Source organism: Sciurus carolinensis, chromosome 8 (assembly GCF_902686445.1).
Source record: "Sciurus carolinensis chromosome 8, mSciCar1.2, whole genome shotgun sequence".
NCBI lineage: Eukaryota > Metazoa > Chordata > Mammalia > Rodentia > Sciuridae > Sciurus > Sciurus carolinensis.
Window position 1 is genome coordinate 128,876,062 of NC_062220.1, and position 21,700 is coordinate 128,897,761.

Below are 21,700 nucleotides of genomic sequence, written 5' to 3' on the forward strand. Positions count from 1 at the left end.
AAAACAAGGACAGCAGTCTGGGAATGTAGCTTAGTGGTAGAGTGCTTGCTTAACATGCATGTGGCCCTGGATGTGATCCACAGCTACACACACACACACACACACACACACACACACACACACAGACTACAACAAAGAAAGAAGTAGGGACTCACTGACTCTCTGGAATAATAACAAAATGTGTTGAAGGACAAAAGCTGTCCAGTTCCTATCTATCCAGACTAGGGTGGGTATAGAAAGAAGGGGGGTTCCGAGGGGGAAAAAAAATAGGATAAATTATTTGACTTGATTGACCAGGTGCAAAATTGAAGTGAAATTCCTTTACTGAAGCAATTGGAGATTGTAGGAAGATTTAGCCAAGTTCAACAAAAACAAAACAGACAATAAAAGGGAGGCAATTATCAACTCCAGGACAATCAAAAAATTATGTATAAAAGGAAGTATAATTATGATACACTAGCCAATTTAAAGATCACAACAGTTACAAAATAAATCATAAAAGCTATGAATTTGGATTATACAAAAAGTAAAATAAATATATATGAAGAACGAGGAAAGGAAAAGGAGTGTTTGTGATTGATCAAAAACATTTATCTCTCTGTGAGGCCCTGAGTTAATCCCCCAACCCCCTCCCCCATGACAAAAACAAATCACCCATCTCTCCTAACAGAAAGTTTGGGGGACATGCTTAAAATTAATAAATCAAAGAAAAGATGAAAAACCAGGCACAGTGGTGCTGCCTGTAATCCCAGCTACAGAGTGGAAGAAAACATTCTCAAGTCATATATCTGATAAGGGCCTAGTATCTATAACATTTAAAGAACTCAACAAAAGATAAATAGTTTAATCCAAAAGCAGACAAAGGATTTGTGATGACCATTTTACCTTAATCTCCTAACCGACTCAATTGTCACTGAGTTGTTCACTTTATTTTTTATTTTTATTTTTTTACTAGGCAGTAATTGTTTTTCTTAGGAAAAACAATGTTCACACACCTAACAGTTCACAACATTTCAACAACAAAATAATGGTTGAGTGGGGTTTTTAGGAGTTGGGGGTTCTGGAGTATTAGGAAGAAATGTTGGTATCCTGCTTCATTACAGATGGATGGCTTTATAAATATAAATATATAATTTATAATTTATATAAATTATAATTTATAATTTATATTTATAAATATAAATATAAATCATTACAGATGGATAGGTTTATAAATGGGAGATTTGGGGCTGCTAATCCAGTATCAAAAGTAGTGGAATGACACATCTTTCATTAGTTGCTTGCCTGCTGTTTCCTCTATCCACAGAAATGCACCATGCAAAGCCCAGTAAGCTAGCTTAGGATCTAGTCTTCCCCTTGAATCGGAAAGGGAGTGAAGGGAGTGAGTTTCCACACCTTCCCTTTCCTCACCTTGAGGTGGTTCTTCTGTATTCTCCTCCTCTTCCTTTCCTTCCTTCTTCTCAGGTGGCTGCTCATAAACCTTTTTGGAAGGTGTGGCTATCACTTCATCCCAGGTAGTTTATTTCAGAAGCAAGATAGCTGGCATCACCCTACTAGCCAAGGCTCTTCCTAAAGCTGCTGTGCGAAAGGATTCGAACCAGAGTCTGAGCTGCATAGCAGACCACATTCTGCTATTCCAGGTTCATGACCATGAGTACTCTGAAGTTGCCACTCTCACACAGAAAGGTCAGTGATACCCACTAATCCTGGAAGGAACAGTCCTGAAACCAGAATCTGCAAGCAATGCCTGAATGCCACCTTCAGGGCCAAAGGCTGGCTGGTGGGGTTATTCATCCCAGCATAGTGCCCAAGTAGGTCAAGGATTCAGGGTGTGAGGGGCTCAAAGCCAGGAAAATGAATCCGCAAGTCCTTCAGCAGTCTGATGAGAACTTTGTGGACTGAGAAGTGGCATGTGAGATAGCTGCTAAGGTACTCTGCAACATCTTAATATCCAAGTCAAGTTCTGGGTCCAATTTTTGGAAATTGGGTGGCACTGTTGTAATGAGAATCTTCACCGTAGCATCAGAAGAACTGATTTCAAAACTAGTTTCATTGGTCAGCATGATCAAAACTTCAGATGGATCCTGTGCTTTAAACTTTCCATGACTTTGTTCCCCAGGGCAGCAATGTTATGGGATGCAACTTAAGAACAGACCTATCACTGTTGAGAAGTCCAAATTCAAGAGCCTTTATTAGCCAGTTGGCTGACTGCCTCATACAACACCCCAAAAATGGCTATTGGGAGAACAGCCCCCGATCATAGGGTTGCAGGGGTTTTTATACCATAAATCAGTACATCAATCATAAGTGTCTGTTGCTATGATTTAAAATTACAAACTAACATCACGAGATCTGAAATCATTAGCAGAGGGAGAAGTGGGTCAAAATGACCTTGCTTAGGTACAAACTAAAGAATGGTTACTAACATCTAAACAATCACTGTTGACATCACTTTTAACATGGCACATTATTTAGGAAAAATAAGAATCAAAAAGAGAACAATTTTTTTTTTTGCAGTGCTGGGGATTGAACCCAGGGCCTTGTGCTTGCGAGACAAGCGCTCTACCAACTGAGCTATATCCCCAGCCTGAGAACAATTTTTCATTTTATAAGAATTGCCATTTTGTGTTGCCAAACATGTCATGCTAAGCAACTGATGATGGGTACAGAGGCGGGGTGTTCTCGTGGGAGAAGTATTTCCCACATAACATGGAGTCTCAGGGTAAAATGGAGTCTGTTTACTCTGTGCCCATATAGCCTGGCCTATAACATTTCCATGGAGTCAAATATGTCAACCTGCCACAAGCAACAGCTTCCAATGTTGGCAGAATCTTTAGTATTACTGCAAGGTCAGCTGCATTGTGTCCAGTGTCTTGTAGTCATTGTTCCCTTTTTATATGATCCTACCTGTCTGACTTCTTCAATTTGTACTTCAGATGTCTCTGGATCCACAAATTGTCAATCACATTGTTTATTTTTGTCACCAGAGAAAGGATTGAGGCCTGTTCAGCAGAACTGGGAGCAAGGTCCTGATTCCTCTTCAGCAAAGCTTCACTACTAAAGGAAGTTTTAACAAGTGCTAGCTTGACCCGAGGGAAGGCCATTTTGCACAAATAGAAATCAAATGGGATATGTGGCACAAAGGGCCTGAACCCTCCTCCTGGACTTCCTCTGGAACCAAAGCACACATCACGACCGACCCTGGCCTCTGTCACCTCCTGTGGTGCCCTTAATCCTGAACAATGGAGGCCAAACCAACCGCCCCTTTCCCAAGCGTAAGTAACTGGAAAGGAGTGAGTAACTGGAGAGGCGTCTTGCCCACTGAGTTGTTCACTTTAAAATGATTAATTTTATGTTATGTGAATTTCGCCCCCATAGGCTATTTCAAAACTCTTTATTGTGTCAAAATACACATAACAAAATTTACCATGAGTGACAACATTTAGTACATTCACCATATTGTGCAACTATCACTATTTGTTCCAAAATATTTTTATCATTTTCTCAAAAAGGAAATTCAGTACCCATTAGCACTCAGTCATTTCCTGTTTTCCTCTCCCCTAGTCCCTTGCAGTCACTAATCAGTCCATTTTCTGTCTTTATGCCTTTGCCTATTCTGGACATTTCAGAGAAATGAGATCATCATAAAATATATGACCCTTTTTGTCTGTCTTCTTTCTGGAAGTAGTCATTTTGTCTATTTCTTCCTTCAACCAAGGCAATATGGGAGGAGGGAGGTGTTTTTGTTGTTGGTATGATTTTTGCAAAATTCTAGAGATTTCTTTAATAGTCATATATAAATATAAGCCTTCTATAGTACATTAATGATTAGAACAACAATTTTCTACCTTTCTTATTTCTGGGTTTATTCATTAAATTTAACCACATTTTACCTTAATCTAACAGACTATAAATTTCATGTATCACTTCATCCAAGAAATACTTATTGCCAGGCACATTGGTGCACACCTGTAATCCAGCAACTTGGGAGACAGAGGCAGAAGAATCTCAAGTTGAAGGCCAGGCTCAGCAATGTAGTAAGACCCTCAGCAACTTAGTGAAAACCTGTCTCAAAATTAAAAAAAAAAAAAATATATATATATATATATATATATGTATGTACACACACACACACACACACACACACACACACACAAAGGTCTGAGGATGTGGTTTAGTGGTAATATTTATTGATCTGTCATTGTGCACCAACCTTGTTTAAGGCCTGAGGGGCTCTAGAGGTAAGAAAAACACAATCCAAACACTATAATCTAGTGGAAAAACAAATATTCAAGAGTACCACACAGACTGTTATGTAATTAAATGTTATGTTTCATTCTAGGGACCTCTTTGGGTTTTTACCTCTAGCTTCCGGCTCCATTTTTCTAACTATACCTTTTGTTTTCTATTTGGGAAACCACACCCCCTCACTCTTATGCCGTGTAGTACACTAAATAATGGTACCCCAAAGATATCCAGGTTCTGATTTCCAAAACCTATGTGCATGTTATCACATATGGCATATGGGACTTTGCAAAAATGATTAGGTTAAGGATCTCAAGATGTGGAGATGGTCCTAGATTATCTGGGGAGACCCAATGCCATCAGAAGGGTCTTTGTATGAGGAAGGCTGGAGGATCAGCCAGAAGAGGTGATATGCTAATGATGCACAGATTAGAGTGACGTACTTCACAGATGGAGGAAGGGGCTACAAGCCAAGGAGGCCTCTAGAAGCTGGAAAATGCAGAAAACAGATTCATCCCTAGAGCCTCCAGAAGGAACCAGTCTTGCCAAGATTTTTACTGTAGTCCAATGAATCTAATTTTGGACATATGTGTTCCAGAATTCGAAGAGATTAAATCTGTTATGTCACCAAGTTTGTGGTGATTTGTTACAGCAGCCATAAGAACCTAATATAGGCCATGTGCTGGTACAGAGGGACCAAACCAGAGAGGTAGGCTTCTAAAGTCGGAGTCTCCTGGCAGAGGAACAAGGAACCCAGTGCGAAAGGCCTTCCTCATCTGAGGCCCCTTCTCTAGGTTGAAACCTGGAGTACAGGGACAAGTCTCTCATCTGCCAAGCAATCCACCAAGAGTTGGTCCTTAACTCCCACAACCACCCTGTGAGAAAGGTTCTGTGGCTACTCCCAGGTGTAGGGAAGGGCCCCCAAAGCTTAAGACTGAGTCAAGCAACCAGGGTTATGCAGCTGCTCAGTTTTGAATGAGGACCTACGTGAGTCAGTCTGACGCTGAGTTATTAACTCCTGACCACTGTGCTACTCTGGGTGTACTGAAATGGACAACTTCTGCTGCTGAAATGAATATATGGCCCAGCAGGTGTGCCAGCCTGGATGGACACTGAGCCTGAAGCAAAGAGGAGTTGCAGTCTGGATTATGGCCCCAGCATACGAACTACAGAGAGGTCATGGACAACTTCAGCTGAGAAGAAAGTTTCTAAGCGCTCCTTCCCCACCCTTGTCATGAATGGCTCAATTAAATAGTTCAAAGGGGCTGATTGTCCTGGGTTTCTCACTTGCTTTAAGACTCTGCTCCTTAAAGCCAAAGAATTCTTTTCTTTAGCCTGCTTCTTTGAAGAAAGTCTCTTTGGGAGGGTAAAATGTACAATGAGCCTTGCTAGGAAAAAGAGCCTCCTCTTAAGTCCTCACAAGTCAAGTCCCCAGTTTCCTTTCGAGACGAGTTTTTGTGCTGAGTCAGACTGGCCGTCTTCCAGCCAAGAACAGAAGTGGAAGCTGCAATGCAGGGGCCAGTAAAGGAACTATTTTTAGGTCTTATTTTGATTTTATTCAGCACAGGCAGTGAGATACAAGGCCTGAAGGTGGCCAGACCAAGGGGATGCCCGCAGGGACAATGTCCCAGGTAAGTAGGTCAGGAAAAAAGACAAGATCTTGCTATGGGGACAGAAAAAAGCACCCAGAGGACCAAGACAAAATAAATTTTATTTTTTGTGATATTCCCAATCAAACTTTTTTTTCCTTCCACAACAATGAACTTTGGTATCCATTGTAAGCATTCAGTAAAAGTAGATGTTGACTGATTTTTGTTTCTCTTGCTCAGCTGATTACTGAGTTTCCCAGGAATAAGATTTTCTGAAGGAGAGGCCTGTCACAGAGCTCCTAAGACAGGAAACCAGCTGCAGAAGACAAAAGAGGGGAGCTGCTCAGAGAATTTAATCCTCCTGCATTATTTGAATCGCCAAGAAAAATAAGAAAGTACAGTGTCTTCCAAAAAAAGACTAGGGCACACTGCACCTGGGGAGCTTGTTAAAAATATACTTCCTTGGCCCATCTCAGGTCAACTGAGTCAGAATATTTGGAGTGGAGCTTGGAATGAGTGCTTCTGTTCAGATCCCAGGCTAGGTGACACAGGTGCAATCTGAGGGCCTTTGGGCAGGAAAGCACCTGCCTCTGGTATTCAAAGGAATTATGGAGGCCAAGGTGAAGGGGAGGCTCAGGTAGTGGTGGTCATTTGATGGTTACTTAAGGTACCATTTCTCTCTCTGGCTGGGCTCCAACTTCCATCTATAAAGCAAAGGGCCCTGATAGGCCTCTCTTTCAGGGACTATTGATTTTTTGGTTGTGGGGGGGCAGAGGTATAATTTTTCTGACAAAACTATCCAAGAATACCCTGTGCCATCTTTCATGTTGACTTCTGCTGGAGGATCACAAAGGAGGTAATTAAAAAAAATTTTTCCCAGGACTTCTCCTAATCCTAAGAGTCAAATCCTCTTGGGGGGCATTTTTCATGTTATTACCATGAAGATTCTCCACAAATGTTATCTGGTCTCATTCTGCCATTGTCTCACTGGCCAGCAGCTCTGCCTGTGATTCTCTAACATCACTCTCACTGACTTCATGAAATCTTTCAAGATTTAGAATTACGCTCTATGACGTATTTGTCTTCTATTTATACTGCATTGTCAGATATTTAAAGCATCCATCAGAGAGAATCCAGTCACTATGGAGAATGAAAGGACTAGTGAAGAGTTGGGGCAGAGGGGAGAGGAGCTTTTGCTTTTTGGGCTCTGACTTTGGTTTGTCCAGCTAATAGCTGAGACCCAAGAAAATAAATACCAAGATGATAAGGAACCCTCTGCCCCAAGCAAAAACAAATAAGGTGTGTGCGGACTAGAGGATGGCACCTCTTGACAGAATCAGAATCTCTAGTGGTTTGCTTTTCTTGGCCACCCTTTACAAACCTCTTTCACACTATGCCATGGCTCCCAGCTGCCCTTTCAGATTGTAAAACCACCTCCCCAAGGAGGTACAAACAAAGGCTATTTGTTCAGGTGACACTTTAATAAGCTAGCATCTTCAGAAAATATCAAGAGCTGCATGTGGCCAAAGCGAAAGCAGAGGCCTAATACTCAGGGCAGCAACAGGCAGAGCAGGTCAGCGATGGCTGAAGAATCCTTGAGGATGGTTATATTTAAACGGCTTCATCCTGCTTGGACCCCTAAAGAAACAGAAGGAAGAGCAGTTAATACCATGCCTTCCAGACTGATAAATTACACTTCACTCACAGAGGGAATACCATATAGCTGTTAGAAAAAAAAAAAGGGGGGACGGAGACACATGACTCAAGGCACTGTGAGAAAAACAGATTGCAAGACAGTAAGGTGTGACACTATTTTTGTAAAAATGTCTCTATGTGCTTGCAAATGTGTGAACATAAACCTGGAAAGGCCCTCAAGAAGGTGGGTACTGGACACGGATTGAGTACCCTCACTTTTTACATTATTGTTGTTTATATATATAATAACAAACATGTTTTATTTCTATTATTTACATAATGTAAAGAAAAAAAATTAAATATTTTTTATAGGGAGAGTCCCATGCAAGCAAGAGCCTGGGACTGAAAAGAATCTGCACTGTCTGCCAAGAGCCATACTGTGGATTTATACTTACTACCTCTTTTTTGGGGGGGTACTGGGGATTGAACTCAGGAGCACTCAACCACTGAGCCACATCCCCAGTCCCATATTGTATTTTATTTAGAGACAGGGTCTCAGTGAGTTGCTTAGTGCCTTGCTAGGTTGCCAAGGCTGGTTTTGAACTCCTGATCCTCCTGCCTCAGCCTCCTGAGCTGCTGGAGTTACAGGCATGTGCCACCGTGCCCTGCAAACACTTACTATCTCTTAGATGCCATTTCTATCTTTGTACAAATTTTATAGATGAATAAACAGGCTCAGGAAGGTGAAATGTCTGCCAACACTGTACGGCCAGGAGGGAGCAGAGCCAAAATTTGAGAATAAGTCTGATGCCAAAGCCTCTCTGCCACAGGAAGGCTGAGTCATGCTGGGCACAGCAAGACCTGGATCCAACGCCTTGATCCATGAAACATAGGTGCTTCAGCTATAAACTCTGGGTTGCCTAATAACACTCCAGAGAGGGGCCTCCTCCACACAACTCCACAAGGAGTAGGTGTCCAACAGTAAAGAGCTCCTTCCCCATATCTGTCTGTCTATGATTGATATTCAATGGTAAACCAAAGGCAATGTCCTGCATGTTCTGTTTGTGTGCATGTGAGTATGAATGTGTGACGGGGAAGCAAGATTCTTATTCCACCACCAGTGGCTGAGGGTGTACTCAGGTTGCAGTGCCTGGCACTTCACACCCTCCATCCCATTTCATTTCATCCTCCCAGTAACACCTGAGGCAGAAAAATGAATGAAGAAACTGGAGCTCAGAGGGGCTAAGCACAGGCCCTAATCATATAGGCAGAAGCTGGAATTTGAAACTCCCAGGGCCTCTTTCTGGTGCTAAAGTCCTGCCTCACATCTGTGACATCACTTGCCTCCCAACACCAGAAGGACAGAGTCACCTGGGCAGGTCCATGTACGGCGTTGATGGAGAAGCCTCAGCCTGGCAGTCCCTGGCCAGGAGCTAAGCTGCATCTCAGGTCTCCTGCTGCTCACACCGGCACTCTGAACTAGGTACCTTGGTTCAGTCCCAATCCCAGTGATGATCTGGACTCTGGGACAAAAGCCTCACATCTCTCATCTGCCTGTCATGGAGTTAATTAGATTTGAGTCATCAAAGGAACACCTTCCCGAAGTGTACACAGAGGAGCTAACACTTCAGGAAATGGGTCCTTTGGGAAAGATCTGAGAAGAGGAAATAGCACAGGCCACATGGGGGCTCCTACCCTGGAAATGTGCTACAGTAAGCTGGGAGAGTGGGAAGAGCTGAGGTCTCACACTGACCCACTAGGGACAGCAGGTCCTAGAAGGTACCAGCAATAGTCACCAGCTCTGCCTCCCTGCAGTCACATGGGGATTTATTATTAGACAACACAACAAACCAACCCAGTAGAGGTGCTAGGACTGCTTCCTGGGGATGGAACTGGCTATCTGAGAACAAGATAAGGGCAAGGTATGGCACCATTCAGACTGATAGGGACAAGAGGGATGGCCCAACTAGAAAGAGGTTATAGCTCAAACACCACTTGGAAGGGAGGCCTGGGCAGTGGACTCAGGTTTTAAAAAGTATAAAAACATGAGTTAGGGAATGAAAGAAAAGAGAGAAACCAATGTCAAGGAGAAAGGAAAAAGTAGCCAGAACTGACAAGAGCCTAGACACTAAATACCAAGTTGCTGGTATATTCTGAGGAGCTGTCTTGTGTCAGGAACCACTGGAAACTACATGAATTACCTCAGATTCATAATGAGCTAGAAGGGATACTTTTATCACTTTGGCCGTAAAGAAACAGTCTCAGAGCTGAGTAGCAATGACTCTTCTGTGGTCTCTGCACTCGTCTCTCACTTAGGAGCTGGCTCCTCTGTGCTGCTGACTACACATAGCCGGAATCTCCAGATAGGGAGCACCCTAGAAGACTACAGAAGACTACCTGGGGCCTACGTGATGGACATAGCTTAAAATGCTCATTCAGATAGTTAAAAGCAAACAGACCCTACTGTTTTCCGTAAAAAGTACTGGAAGTTCAGCCACATCCTCTTGGTTTGTGGCCTGGCACTGTTTCCTTGGTTGGGTGTTCATGAAGAACAGGTGAACCAGGCTGCAGGGGAAGATTCAGGAAGGAGGGCACAAGTCCTCCCCAGGAAATCTGGCAGCAGGATTTTAATTTCTGCTGTGAAAAAGGCAATGGTACCTCAAAAAGCACATACCTCCTGCCTGTCCCTGAGAGACCTAGGCTCCTGAGAGGCTCTGATCTCTGTTCCACCTTCCTGTGAGAGGTCACCAGAAGGTGGAGGCCTTGGCCCACCCCTCACCTGAAAAGTCGCAAACACATCTTCTCCTGGGGAAATTCCTTGGGCCCCTCCACACTGTCGTCGTGGCTCTCCGTTTCCAGGTAGACATCCAGCAGCACACACAGCCGCTGCAGTTGGTTGGTCAAGAGCTGGTGGCTGGGCCGGGGGCCGCATAGCTCCTTGTAGCACACATTGACCTCGCTCTCCATGGCCTGTGTGGGTGGGAAAGCCAGCGCCTCAGCACTACCTTCCTGAGGGTAGCTCACTGCATTGACCAGCCTTTTGTCCCAGGGTGGGTCTGAGGGTGCCACAGGAACTGTGGCTGTGCCTCGACAGGAGCTAGGCCCACAGGTGAAGCCAGACTGCCGCCTACTGAGGCATCCCTTTCCTCTAAACAAGATTTCCTGATTCAGACCCGTGACTTTCCCTGCCTCAAATACCCACAGCCAGGAACACATATGTACAGAGAAAGAATCTTGAAATAAGAGCCAAGTCAGAAGGTACTAGTGTTAAAGACATACTATATGGCAATAAGCGCTCTATCAAATCATATTAGCATGTGTAACCGTAATTAACAGCTACAGCGATTTCATCGGCATCTCATTCGAGAGCTTCTATAATGCTTCTGAGTTTATTCATGTATTCACCAGAAGCCCCAAACAACAAACTTTCAAAGGCAAGGATTCCTATTTTATAAATGGGGAAACCCATGAGCCCCAAGGTAGGTGAGCAAGTGAGATGGGCCTAAGCACTCTATTATTATAGACTTTAGCACACTTAGTGCCCAAGACCTCAGCTGTGACAGGTTGTGACTGCCCACCTCTCCATGAGGCTCTTCCTGTTCTTCCTGTCACCCCTCACCTCTCTTCCCCATCCCAGGGGCCTTACCCTAATGTTGTCATCATTGCTGTTGGTTTTCTCCCCTTTCCAGTTCAGACAAAGCTGGAAAATGGGCGGGATGGAAGAGTAGCCAGGGTTCAACACCACAGCAGCCTGGAGTTTGGCTGGGAAGAGAAAGAAGAGGAAAAATTAGTTCTACCACCCAGTTTCCCAGTATGGCGGCCTTCCCATGGTACCCAAGGCCAGCTCGGATGTCTCTTATTAATTCAAGTGCTGCAGAGTACACTCTAGTACTAACTGTTCTAGAATCTTCTAAGTGGAATTGCTAGATTACAGAATGTGAGGTCTGGTAACTCTGGTCCCCTTAAGGACTTTGTTCTACTTGCTGTGCCACAAAGATAAAATGAATTCCCCAGCATCTGGCCCATCTTGGGTTTGCCCCTAAGTTCCATTTGCCATTCAGAAAGAATTTTTATTGTCATTTCTTTATATACCAGCAGGTCAAGGTGTTTTGTTTTGGGGATTGAACCCAGTGCCATTTTACCAATGAGCTTCATCCCTAGACCTTTTTATCTTTTCTTTGGAGACAGGGTCTAGGTTGCTTAGGGTCTTACTAATTTGTTGAGGATGGCCTCGAACTTGTGATTCTCCTGACTCAGGCTCCCAAGCTGCTGGGATTACAATTGTCATTACCATGCCAGGCCCCCCAGTCCTTTTTATTTTGACCAGGGTCTTACTAAGTTAAGGCTTTTTCATATGAAAGCTTATTTATTGTTTTTTCTTTTCAACAATTTTGTTATAAATGTAACTGCAGTTATATCAAACATTTTGTCTAGTCTCTTCCTTTTATTTTTTATATTGTTATATAAAATTCTTTCCTTCCTTCTTTCCTCTTGCCTTCTTTCTCCAGTTCTGGGATTGAACTCAGGGCCTCACATATACTAGGTAAGCACTCTACCACAGAACTATGCTCCCAGTCCTGAAATTCTTTTAAATAGCCAACATTTGTTGAGGCCTTACTCTATTCCAGGCACGGCTAAACCCTTTAAAACTATGTTATTACATCCTAACAATGATTCTGAGATAGGTACAATAATCCTCATGTTCGGTTACACGGCAACTGGAGCTCTGACAGAAACGTCCTCACCATCAAACAGCTGCAAAGCAGCAATGCTAAGTTTAATCAGAACTGCCTGATATCAGAATTGCATCCATAATTGTTAAAATATCTGTATTTTTTACTATATTCATTTTTCCTCTGGTGACAGCCTTTGTCTTTCTCAGCAGGATGACATTTATCCTCTCCAATCATGGGCACTGTCTTAGAACTTGCTATGATTTGCATTTGATTTGACTGTGTCCCCCAAAAGTTCATGTGCTAGAAGTCTGGTCCTCAGTGGCTGTGTTAAGATGTGGTAGAACCTCTGAGAGGTAGACTTAATGGGAGATGATTAGGACTTGGGGTTGGACACTGCCCTCTGAAGGGATAATATAGTTTTGGTGGGATTCTGATTAGTTCCCATAAAAGTAAGTTGTTATAAAAAGAGTAAGCCTAGTTCATTTGTCTCTCTGGCTTCCTGTTACGCTGTGTGCTCTCTTCCACACATGCTCCTGTCCTTGTGATGCCACTGATAATATATTAAGTCCTTACCACAAACAGATTGGTCCACCTGATCTTGGGATCTCAGCCTCCAAAAATGTGAGCTAAAAAAAATCTCTTTTTTTATAAAATACCTAGCCTTAGGAATTTTGTCATAGCACCCCAAACAGACTAATACAGAACTAGAGACAACTTCTGTAGCTTGGTGATCATAGGAGCAAACCTAGGGAGTGAGATCTTATGGACAAGGCCAGGCTTGCTGAGGCTGGGGTGAGACAAATTCCTTGAGCACAGTGTTTGAGTAGCTCCGGCAGGAAGTCTTGGCAGAGCCAGATGCCAGAAGAGGTGTGAAGAATCACAGTTTTTGATGCCTCCAAGGGGCGTACAGGACTATAGAAGAGGGAGGGGGTCCTGGGCCCTGCTCTTTATAAGCTGAGAGTGACACCTCTGCCCTTCTGAGGAAAGGATCGGGGTCTGATGCTAGACAATAGTTAAGCAAAGGGTGGAGGGCTCCGGCTTAGAGGTTAGCCCAGGTTTGTGACCTCAGCTATAAAATGGGAGATACGACCACCCCCAGGACTGTCGACCACCCCCAGGACTGTCGTGAGAATTAAATGAGAAAAAGGGTGGATGTGACTGCCCTAAGGAAAAAGTCCTTGCTGAGAGTGGCTCTCACAATCACTACTATTTGCAAAGACTCCACTGACAGGATTCCAGGATCCTTTGCTCCCTTTAGGCAACCTCCAGGCATGTTTGATTCTTGGTAGTTCCCCTTGAATAGAACCACTATCATCAGCAGAGCAATCACCTACCTGTGCCCCTTTCAACAAGGGCCATGTAGTAGAGATTGGTATCCCCAGCCAGTCCTGCCTCCACAATGTCCTTGGTAAAATGCAGATCCTAGAACAGGCATGATGGACAAAGACTCAGCTGTTGGCTTCTCCAGTCAATCCGTCTGCACTGCTAGGAGTGCAAGCAGGAGCTAAAAGGTGACATGATCAGCATGTGTGACCTGTCACTCCTCCACCTACCATGTAATCCTCATGAGCAATTGTCACCCATTTCACCAGGCGAGAGACAACCTTGGCCGGGAAGAGGTACTGACAATCGCTGGTAACTGGCACAATGCCATGTTCTAAAAGACAGCAAGACAGGTGGTGTCATATGTGGAGATCAGGTACCATAGCTGGGTATCTAGCTTCTGTCTAGGGCTCTCTGGAGGGCTACGGTAACGCTCCATCTGTCCAGGTACACCTGGCACTCAAGAGAAACAGGCACACCAACATGACCTTCACCCAGAACTACATGCTTAAGGACAGACCCAGCACCAGCATTCACGGTGCTTTATTTTTAATGCAAATGATGGCCAGCAAAACAAACCCTGAGGCCAGAACCAGTTTCTGGGCCTCTGCAGCAATGATTGTTAATTAGATCAAATAGCTGAGAGGGCTGCCTTTTCACAGCTGACCTTGACAGAGGAAACGAATGAAGTGTTCTGTGTCAGTTCCTCTAAGGGAGAAGAGCTGGAAAACTGCTCCAGGGTAAATTCCTGCTGGCAACTCAATAAGCAAATATGCCAACACAGTAAATGCTGTCCTGGATGACAATCATTCAACCTTGGGACAAAACAAACTCAGCAATGCTGATGGGGAGCAAAGCCTAATGGATAGGCAATGCTGCCCTGCAGAGATCAGGGTCCAGGTGGAACCAATGAAATAGCCCACGAGGTGGGGTCTCCTAATGGGTTCTGGAAAAACAATGCCCTTTCTGACAGGGACTCAGAAAGATCTGACACTCCCCCACTGCAAGGGCTATATACTTGGTAAACTCATTAAGTATTTACCAAATGAATAAATTGAAAGTCCCATATGGCTGCCAAATAGGTCAAAGGGTCATTAGAATCACCTAAAAGCTCAGGAGAAAACATAGGGGACTCATGCCACCCTAGGGAGGACCATCTCAGTAGGTCTTGAAAAAGAGATGAGGGCTAGGTGTGGTGGCCTGAAATCCCAGCAGCTCGGGAGGCTGAGGGAGGAGAATCCTGAGTTCCAAGCTGGCCTTAGCAATGGTGAGGTGCTAATAAGCAACTCAGTGAGATCTGTTTCTAAATAAAATATAGGGGCTGGGGAGATAGCTCAGTTGGTAGAGTGCTTGCCTTATAAGCATAAAGCCCTGGGTTCGATCCCCACCACCGGGGGCGGGGAAAAAAAAAAAATCTAAATAAAATACAAAATAGGGCTGGGGATGTGGCTCAGTGGTCTAATGCCCCCAAGTTCAATCCCCCATGCCTCCCCCAGCACCCCCCCCCCCGCCAAAAAAAAAAAAGAAAGAAAAAGAAAAAGAGATGAGGGTGTGGATCAACTGTACAACTGGACTCAAATGAGCTGAAGGTGAGCTCCGTGAAGGCAGGGCTTTGCTGCTTTGAACTTCATTATGCTTGGCACCTGGCATGAAATACTTGTCAAATCACATCATAGTGATGCACAGATCTAGGATGAGCTGCCCTGATCAGTCTGTGAACTTGTGCCACTCAAAGGCTTTGAACCTCTTCTGGGGAGGCTGGACAGCCCCCTCATGGCCGCAGGGAGCTCAGACCTCTGCCTAGATGGGCCTGTAGCTCTTCCCAATGGCCCTGACAACATCCCTGCTGAGTAAAGCCAGAAATCCAGGTCTCTTTGATTAGCCATCAGGATTTAAGAATTCTGACTGAGAGTTTGTCTGGTGTTGTCTGAGTGGCCGTTAGGCCCCAGCCCCAACAGTGACTTACCCAGGGATGCAAACTGTTTGTGGAGGGCCAGACGGGACTGCACCCTGGTCTTCAGCAGTTTCATGGTGGTTTCCATGTGGCTAGCACTCAGGGAGTGGTCAGCGATCACTGTGTGCTGTGAATGACAGTGAGAGGCACACACCTGAGAGCTCCCCCACTACCCCCACTCTCCTAGGATTTGCCATCCTGCACAGCCTGAGCCACCCATGCCCCAAGGTGGATGCCACTTAGGAATGGTAGAGTTTACCCACTATGACAGGCTACACATTGAGCCCTCACAGGAAAAACACAAATTGCTGAGCTGTCAAGAGGCCGTGGCCAGCTTCTGCGAAAAGGCAGGTTTCTGCTAAGGTGCTAAGGTGCCTGCTCCCCTGGGATTCTGTCCATGCCTTGCTTTTGGCATCCTTGCATGCAAAACAGGGTGCAGAACCTGCAGTCATGCTGTACCCAGAGGAAGAATCCAAGTTACCTTTGTTTAGAAAGCTACTAGGCTCAGAGAGGGCAAAAGGCACTTTAGTAGAACAACTGAGAACAAATAAAACCAAATTAAAAAAAAAAAAACAAAAAAAAAACTCCTCTGCCTATTGTTTAAAATGGAGAAATGTTTAAATTAATTATGACCCATCAATACTATAAAACTGCTATTTAAAAACTGCAAAAAAAAAAAAAAAAAAAAAAAAAAAAAAAAAAAGGGCACTTTAATGCTTATAGCCCCAGACATTTGAGTGTCCTGGGTAGATGGAGAAGAGCTCACAGTCCCAAGTAAAGACATTCTGTTAGAATGAAGCCCCAAAGGCCACCAGAAGCCTTTCTGGAATCTATACAGGAGATACAGAGCCCATTGGCCAAGGAGACAGGGTGAGTGTACACACCTGGGGCTGCTCTTTGGGGAAGTGGAGGCCACCCAGCTTCTGTACCCACAAATAGGGGTGACCCAGATCAAGTACATAGTCTCTCAAAGTCAGGATGCTAGAGAAAAGAACACAGAATAAAACAATTTAGTCAATTCTGTTGTAGTCCCTGGATACAGCCTTCTCCCACCCTCCCATGTCCTGCAGACAGGTGGATTTCACAGGCTCAACTGTGCTCACAGCCAGGCAGCCCACAAAGCCCTTAACTCCGTCAGCTCCTTACTGGGAATTTTGTCTCTCACATTACTTTCTTCTTTTTCCCCCTGCAGCTTTCAAGTCATAAGCAAATAAAAATTTTAACCCTCAGAGAATTAAAATGTTATACATGGACTAGGGGTGAGAGTGTGATCCCCAGCACACCAAAAAAAACCCAACAAAACAAAATCAAACAAAAACACTACACAATCATAATGTATCATGTGTTTTTTTGTTATTGTTGTTTGTTTTTTTAGTACTGGAAATTGAACCCAGGGGTTCTTAACCACTGAGGCACATCCCCAGTCCTATATTGTTTTACTTTGAAACAAGGTCTCATTAAGTTTCTTAGGGCCTCACTAAGTTGCCAAGGCTGGCCTTGAACTTATGATCCTCCTGCCTCAGCCTCCCAAGTTGCTGTGATTATAGGTATGAGTCACCACACCTGGCTGTATCATGGGTTCTTTCAGTTTGTTTTTGTGGTGCTGGGGATTGAACTCAGGGCCTTGTGCATGTTAGGCAATCATGGGAAGCTATACCCGTACCCCTTATTATAAGTTTTTATGTTCTCTAAATTTTTAAAAAAATATTTTATTTAGTTGTAGATGGGCACAATACCTTTATTTTATTTACTTATTTTTATGTGGTGCTGAGGATTGAATCCAGTGTCTCACACATGCTGGGCAAGTGCTCTGCCACTGAGCTACAGCTCCAGTCCCATCTAAATTTTGATCCTTACACACTTCAACTTTTCTATGACATTCCTTTGCCTTAAATGCAAGAAAAGACAGTGTTCCCTCCTGTCCTGGGGTCTTCCTTGTCCTCTGGGTGGCTGCTGGCCCTAAAAAATATCCATCATGGGCTTGAGCCACCAGAAACACTCAGCAGTGGAGAGGCTGGGAGAGAACAAGATGCTGCAGACTCACCCAACTTTATCAAACTGATACTGATTGGCTGGATTCGGAGTTTTCTTCCCATGATCCCCAGGATACAAACAGCTCAGGACAGAGTCAGGAGATAGCAAGTCCCTGCAAAAGTGAAAAGAGGCTGCAGTGAGAATGCCAGCCAACATCTTGCCTTGAGGTAGACCTGGGCATTTGGAAGTGCTTTCTGTGGGGCAAACCTTTTATGGGTTGAAGTTACTGGATTCCCACAACCCTGTGAGGTAAGGAGAAATATTATTCCCATTCTGAAAGATATGACTTCTCCAAGCTTATGCTGCTTGTAAGTGCAGGAGCCAGGGTTTGCACAATCTGGTCAAAAGGAGTAGTTTCTTTCTTTCTTTTTTTTGGTATCAGGGATTGAACCTAAGAGTGCTTAGCCACTTAGCCACATCCCCAACTCCTTTTGAGACAGGGTCCCACTAGGTTGCTTAAAGCCTGGCTAAGTTGGTGAGGCTGGCTTCAATCCTCCGATCCTCCTGCCTCAGCCTTCTAAACCACTCGTATTACAGGAATGCACTACCACCCCTAGATAAGAGTGATATTTTTAATCACCAAGTCTTTTTTAGAAACCTATCCTTTCAAGAACTGTATGCTGGCAGGGCCTTAACTCTGGAGGAGCAAACCTGCATCACACTAGCAATAATTATAGTAATAATAATTTCTTTTGTTTACATGTGAAATTAGGTTTTCTGTTTTTCTGTGGTGCTAGGGATAAAACCCAGGGCTTTACTCATGTCAGGTAATCATTCAACCACCAAACTACATCCCAGACCTACGTGTTTATTTATATATATAAACAGTGTGTATTTATGGGGTTCAGAGTGATAATTTGATATATGCACACAATGTATAATGATCAAATCAGGGTAGTTAGCATTTCCACCTCCTTAAATGTTTATCATTTCTTTGTGTTGGGAACCTTCAAGCTCCTCTCTTCTAGTTCTTTATAAAATATAGTAAGTTATCATTCTACTATGCTGTAGAATATTAGAACTTATTCCTCCTATGTATTTTGGAACTTGTTATCCAATTTCCCTCCATCCTCCCTCCCCCTAATAATATCTAGTAAAATATAACAATTTCTAGTATAATAATAGAAATAAATATTATTTTCACAAAGCACAATAAATTCCTTTTCATCCCAGAGAGAAAAAGTATAGAGCTTTGGTGCACTCTCACTTTGACTAAATCTCATGATAATCACAGAAAAAGCCCTCCTTTAAGTTCCCAGAAAAAGATAATATTACATGTGCCAGAGACAAGGTGACCCAATGCCATAAGCAGAGAAAGACAGTTTCACTGTTGCCACCCACCTAAGATGGTTAGGGCACAGCATGTAATTCAATGTGACAAGCAAGAAGAGATGGTGCGGGGATAATGTAGTAATTTTTATCACAAAGGACAACAAGGTCATTCTTTTCTTGAACCTACAGGGGTTCTCCTTCATCTTTCTAAGGACAGCATCAGGAGCTACTCAAGTGGGACATGCTAACCATCCTCCTGAGTTGCAGGGCACTTTGGCTTCAGAATACCTTTAGAAACATAACATCAGGACAGACAGCTTCTGGCTCTTCACTGTTCTCTGTCTCACATGGAGAATTGACTAGAAAATTAAGTTTTTTTTTTTTTTTTTTTGGTACTGGGGATTAAACCCAGGGGTGCTTAAAAACTGGGTCATATCCCTAGACCTTTTTATTTTGAGACAGGGTTGCTAAGTTGCTTAGAGCCTCAATGAATTACTGAGGCTGGCTATGAACTTGCTATCCTCCTGCCTCAGTCTCCTGAGCCCCTGGTCTTATAGGCATGCGCCACTGCACCCGATTAAGTTTTTCCGTCTTTTAACCAGTGTTTATAATAGACCAAATCAACCCAAATAAAACAAAACAGCTAAAAGTACATGTCAAAGTCCCCTGCCCCACCAGTACTGAGGATTAAACCTGGGGCATCATAATATCTCATCATGCTAGGCAAGTGCTCTACCAACTGAGCTATACACCTTTTTATTTTATTTTGAGAGCGTGTCTAAATTTCCCAGGTTGGCTTTGAATCTGTAATCCTCCTGTTTCAGTCTCCTGAATGGCTAGGATTACAGACATATGCCACCATGCTGGGCATGACGGGGTTTTTTGGTCGTTGTTGTTTTTGTAGTATTGGGGACTGAATTCAGGGTTACTCTTCCATTGAGTTATAACCCAGCCCTTTTTATTTTAGACAGTCTTACTAAGTTGCTCAGGCTAGTCTCAAACTTGTAATCCTGCCTCAGCCTCCTGAGTCACTGGAATTACAGGTATGTGCCACTGTGTTGTAAAATGTTATGAAAAGGGATTAAAAAACCTTAGAAAGCTGGGCATGGTGGTGCATGCCTGTAATCCCAGTGATTCAGGAGGTTGAAGTAGGAGGATTGCAAGTTCAAAGTCAGCCTCAGAAACTCAGTGAGGCCCTAAGCAACTCAGTGAGACCCTGTCTCTAACAAAACATAAAAAAGGCTGGGGCTGTGGTGTGGTGGTTAAGTGCCCGGGGTTCAAATCCTGGTACCAAAGGAAAAAAAAAAAAAAAAAAACCCACAAAAAACAAAAAAAACCCCCAACCTTAGAAAAGTAAAAATAAAGAGTAAGAATAGTTTAATGGGGCTGGAGTTGTAGCTTAGTAGTGGAGTCAATGCTTAGCACATATGAAGCCCTGAGCTCACTCCCCAACATCCAAAACAAAAAATAGGAAAGGCAAAGAAGAAAGTGGATAATGACAAATCAGCTGTCATTTACCAAATACCTCATCTATGCTAAGCACATGACCTGCCTTTTCACTAGGGCCTTAGTGGAGGGGATATTATAATTAATGACCAGAGTGAAGAAACAGACTTTGAGGTCAGACATACAGCTTAGTGAGAAACTGGTATGAAGCATAAAATTAAGCCAGTCCACAGCCTGTCGTTAGCATGTTGGGTATCCTGGAAATAATCAAGCAGACTGTTCCTGACGAGAGCAATGGTGACACACTTGTAACCCCAGAGACTGGGGAGGCTAAGGCAGGAGTCTGAGGTCAGCTCAGCAACTTAGTGAGACCCTGTCTCAAAACAAAACTAAAAAATGGCTGGGGATATATCTCAGTGGTAGAATGCCCCTGGGTTAAATCTCCAGTTCCACATACAGAAAAAGCTTCACCCCGATCCAGGGAGCACTAGAGCTGCTCACTAAACCAAGAACCCTAGTCGAGTGGTGTTAAGTGGGCACTTGGCAGCAAGTCCTGGGCTCCCTCTGCTGGGAACAGGGTAAATTTCATTCACAGTGTCCCTAGGTAGTCCAACACTTTTTTTTTTCCCCCACCAGGGGTACTTAACCACTGAACTCCATCCCCAGCCCTTTTTATTTTTTGAGACGGGGTCTTGCTAAGTTGCTTAGGGTCTCGCTAAGTTGCTGAAGCTATTTTTGAACTTGCGATCCTCCTGCCTCAGGCTCCTGAGTCGCTGGGATTACAGGCGTGCACCCAGCCCAACAACACTCTAAATGCAGAGAATGCTGAGGCCTAAAGGGTTGTGGGCTCTAAGTACAGGGACTAAAGGAGACACCCTGAAAAATGAAATAAAAATAAATGTATATGCGAACAAATAAAAAGAGGAGTCACCCTATCATCAAGCAGAATGGGAAGGGTGGGAAGAGCCCCACTCTACCAGGTGCCAAACTTGTACCCCTGATATGGGCAGGGCCAGGAGTACTGGGCTAGGGTGGTGTTTTTGTTCAGTGGAAGCTAGTCCATCCCCAGGCTGGCCCTCTTCATCCTTCCTTCTTCCCATACTTGGCTGTAGAACAAGACTAACAAAATCAGGTGAATCCTGGGGATGCTCATTATTATGCCTCTGCTCACTCTCCTCAAAACCTCCTCTGGGATGCTTCAGTTCTCCACCCACCACCTAAGTAAGGACAAACCTGGGGACTGAGATGAAATGTTCAACAAAAATCCCAGCACCTTGGGATAGAAAGGAGAAAAGAAAGACTGGCCTAATTTGTCAACCTGGTCATGACTGCCAAATCTCATTTTTGCATTCACATGCTTTCCACTGGTTCAAGAAGCTGGTGGCTCTGCCCTACTCACTTAATTTGCAAATATGCTGTTGGCTTTTATCATCTGCTGTGTAGTAAGAGGACTTCACTAATACAAGTCAGAGAGCACTTTCTAAATCCCAGTGAGGTGCCAGGACTCCTAGGCCACAGGGACAGGA

The 21,700-nt window shown here is 43.9% G+C and overlaps 1 protein-coding gene and 1 pseudogene across 5 annotated transcripts in view; both read right to left on the reverse strand.

The window, feature by feature from the left end:
• Nucleotides 1-1,243: 1,243 nt before the first annotated feature.
• On the reverse strand, nucleotides 1,244-3,176 carry LOC124991514 (interleukin enhancer-binding factor 2-like; annotated as a pseudogene).
• A 2,761-nt stretch (nucleotides 3,177-5,937) lies between these two features.
• The window catches only part of Thoc5 (THO complex subunit 5), a 34,449-nt gene continuing 18,686 nt past the window's right edge, over nucleotides 5,938-21,700 (reverse strand). For 4 of the 5 annotated variants that reach the window (XM_047562580.1, XM_047562576.1, XM_047562577.1 and 1 more), the window contains 8 exons: nucleotides 17,467-17,568; nucleotides 16,307-16,403; nucleotides 15,435-15,549; nucleotides 13,699-13,802; nucleotides 13,480-13,567; nucleotides 11,116-11,231; nucleotides 10,249-10,439; nucleotides 5,938-7,472 (listed from right to left, as the gene is read on the reverse strand). In XM_047562580.1, the coding sequence (XP_047418536.1) occupies nucleotides 7,409-7,472; nucleotides 10,249-10,439; nucleotides 11,116-11,231; nucleotides 13,480-13,567; nucleotides 13,699-13,802; nucleotides 15,435-15,549; nucleotides 16,307-16,403; nucleotides 17,467-17,568 (877 nt within the window). In that variant the 3' untranslated portion in view covers nucleotides 5,938-7,408. Of the gene's footprint in view, nucleotides 7,473-8,653; nucleotides 9,024-10,248; nucleotides 10,440-11,115; nucleotides 11,232-13,479; nucleotides 13,568-13,698; nucleotides 13,803-15,434; nucleotides 15,550-16,306; nucleotides 16,404-17,466; nucleotides 17,569-21,700 lie in introns of those variants that run through there. The other variant, XM_047562579.1, reaches the window with a different exon arrangement.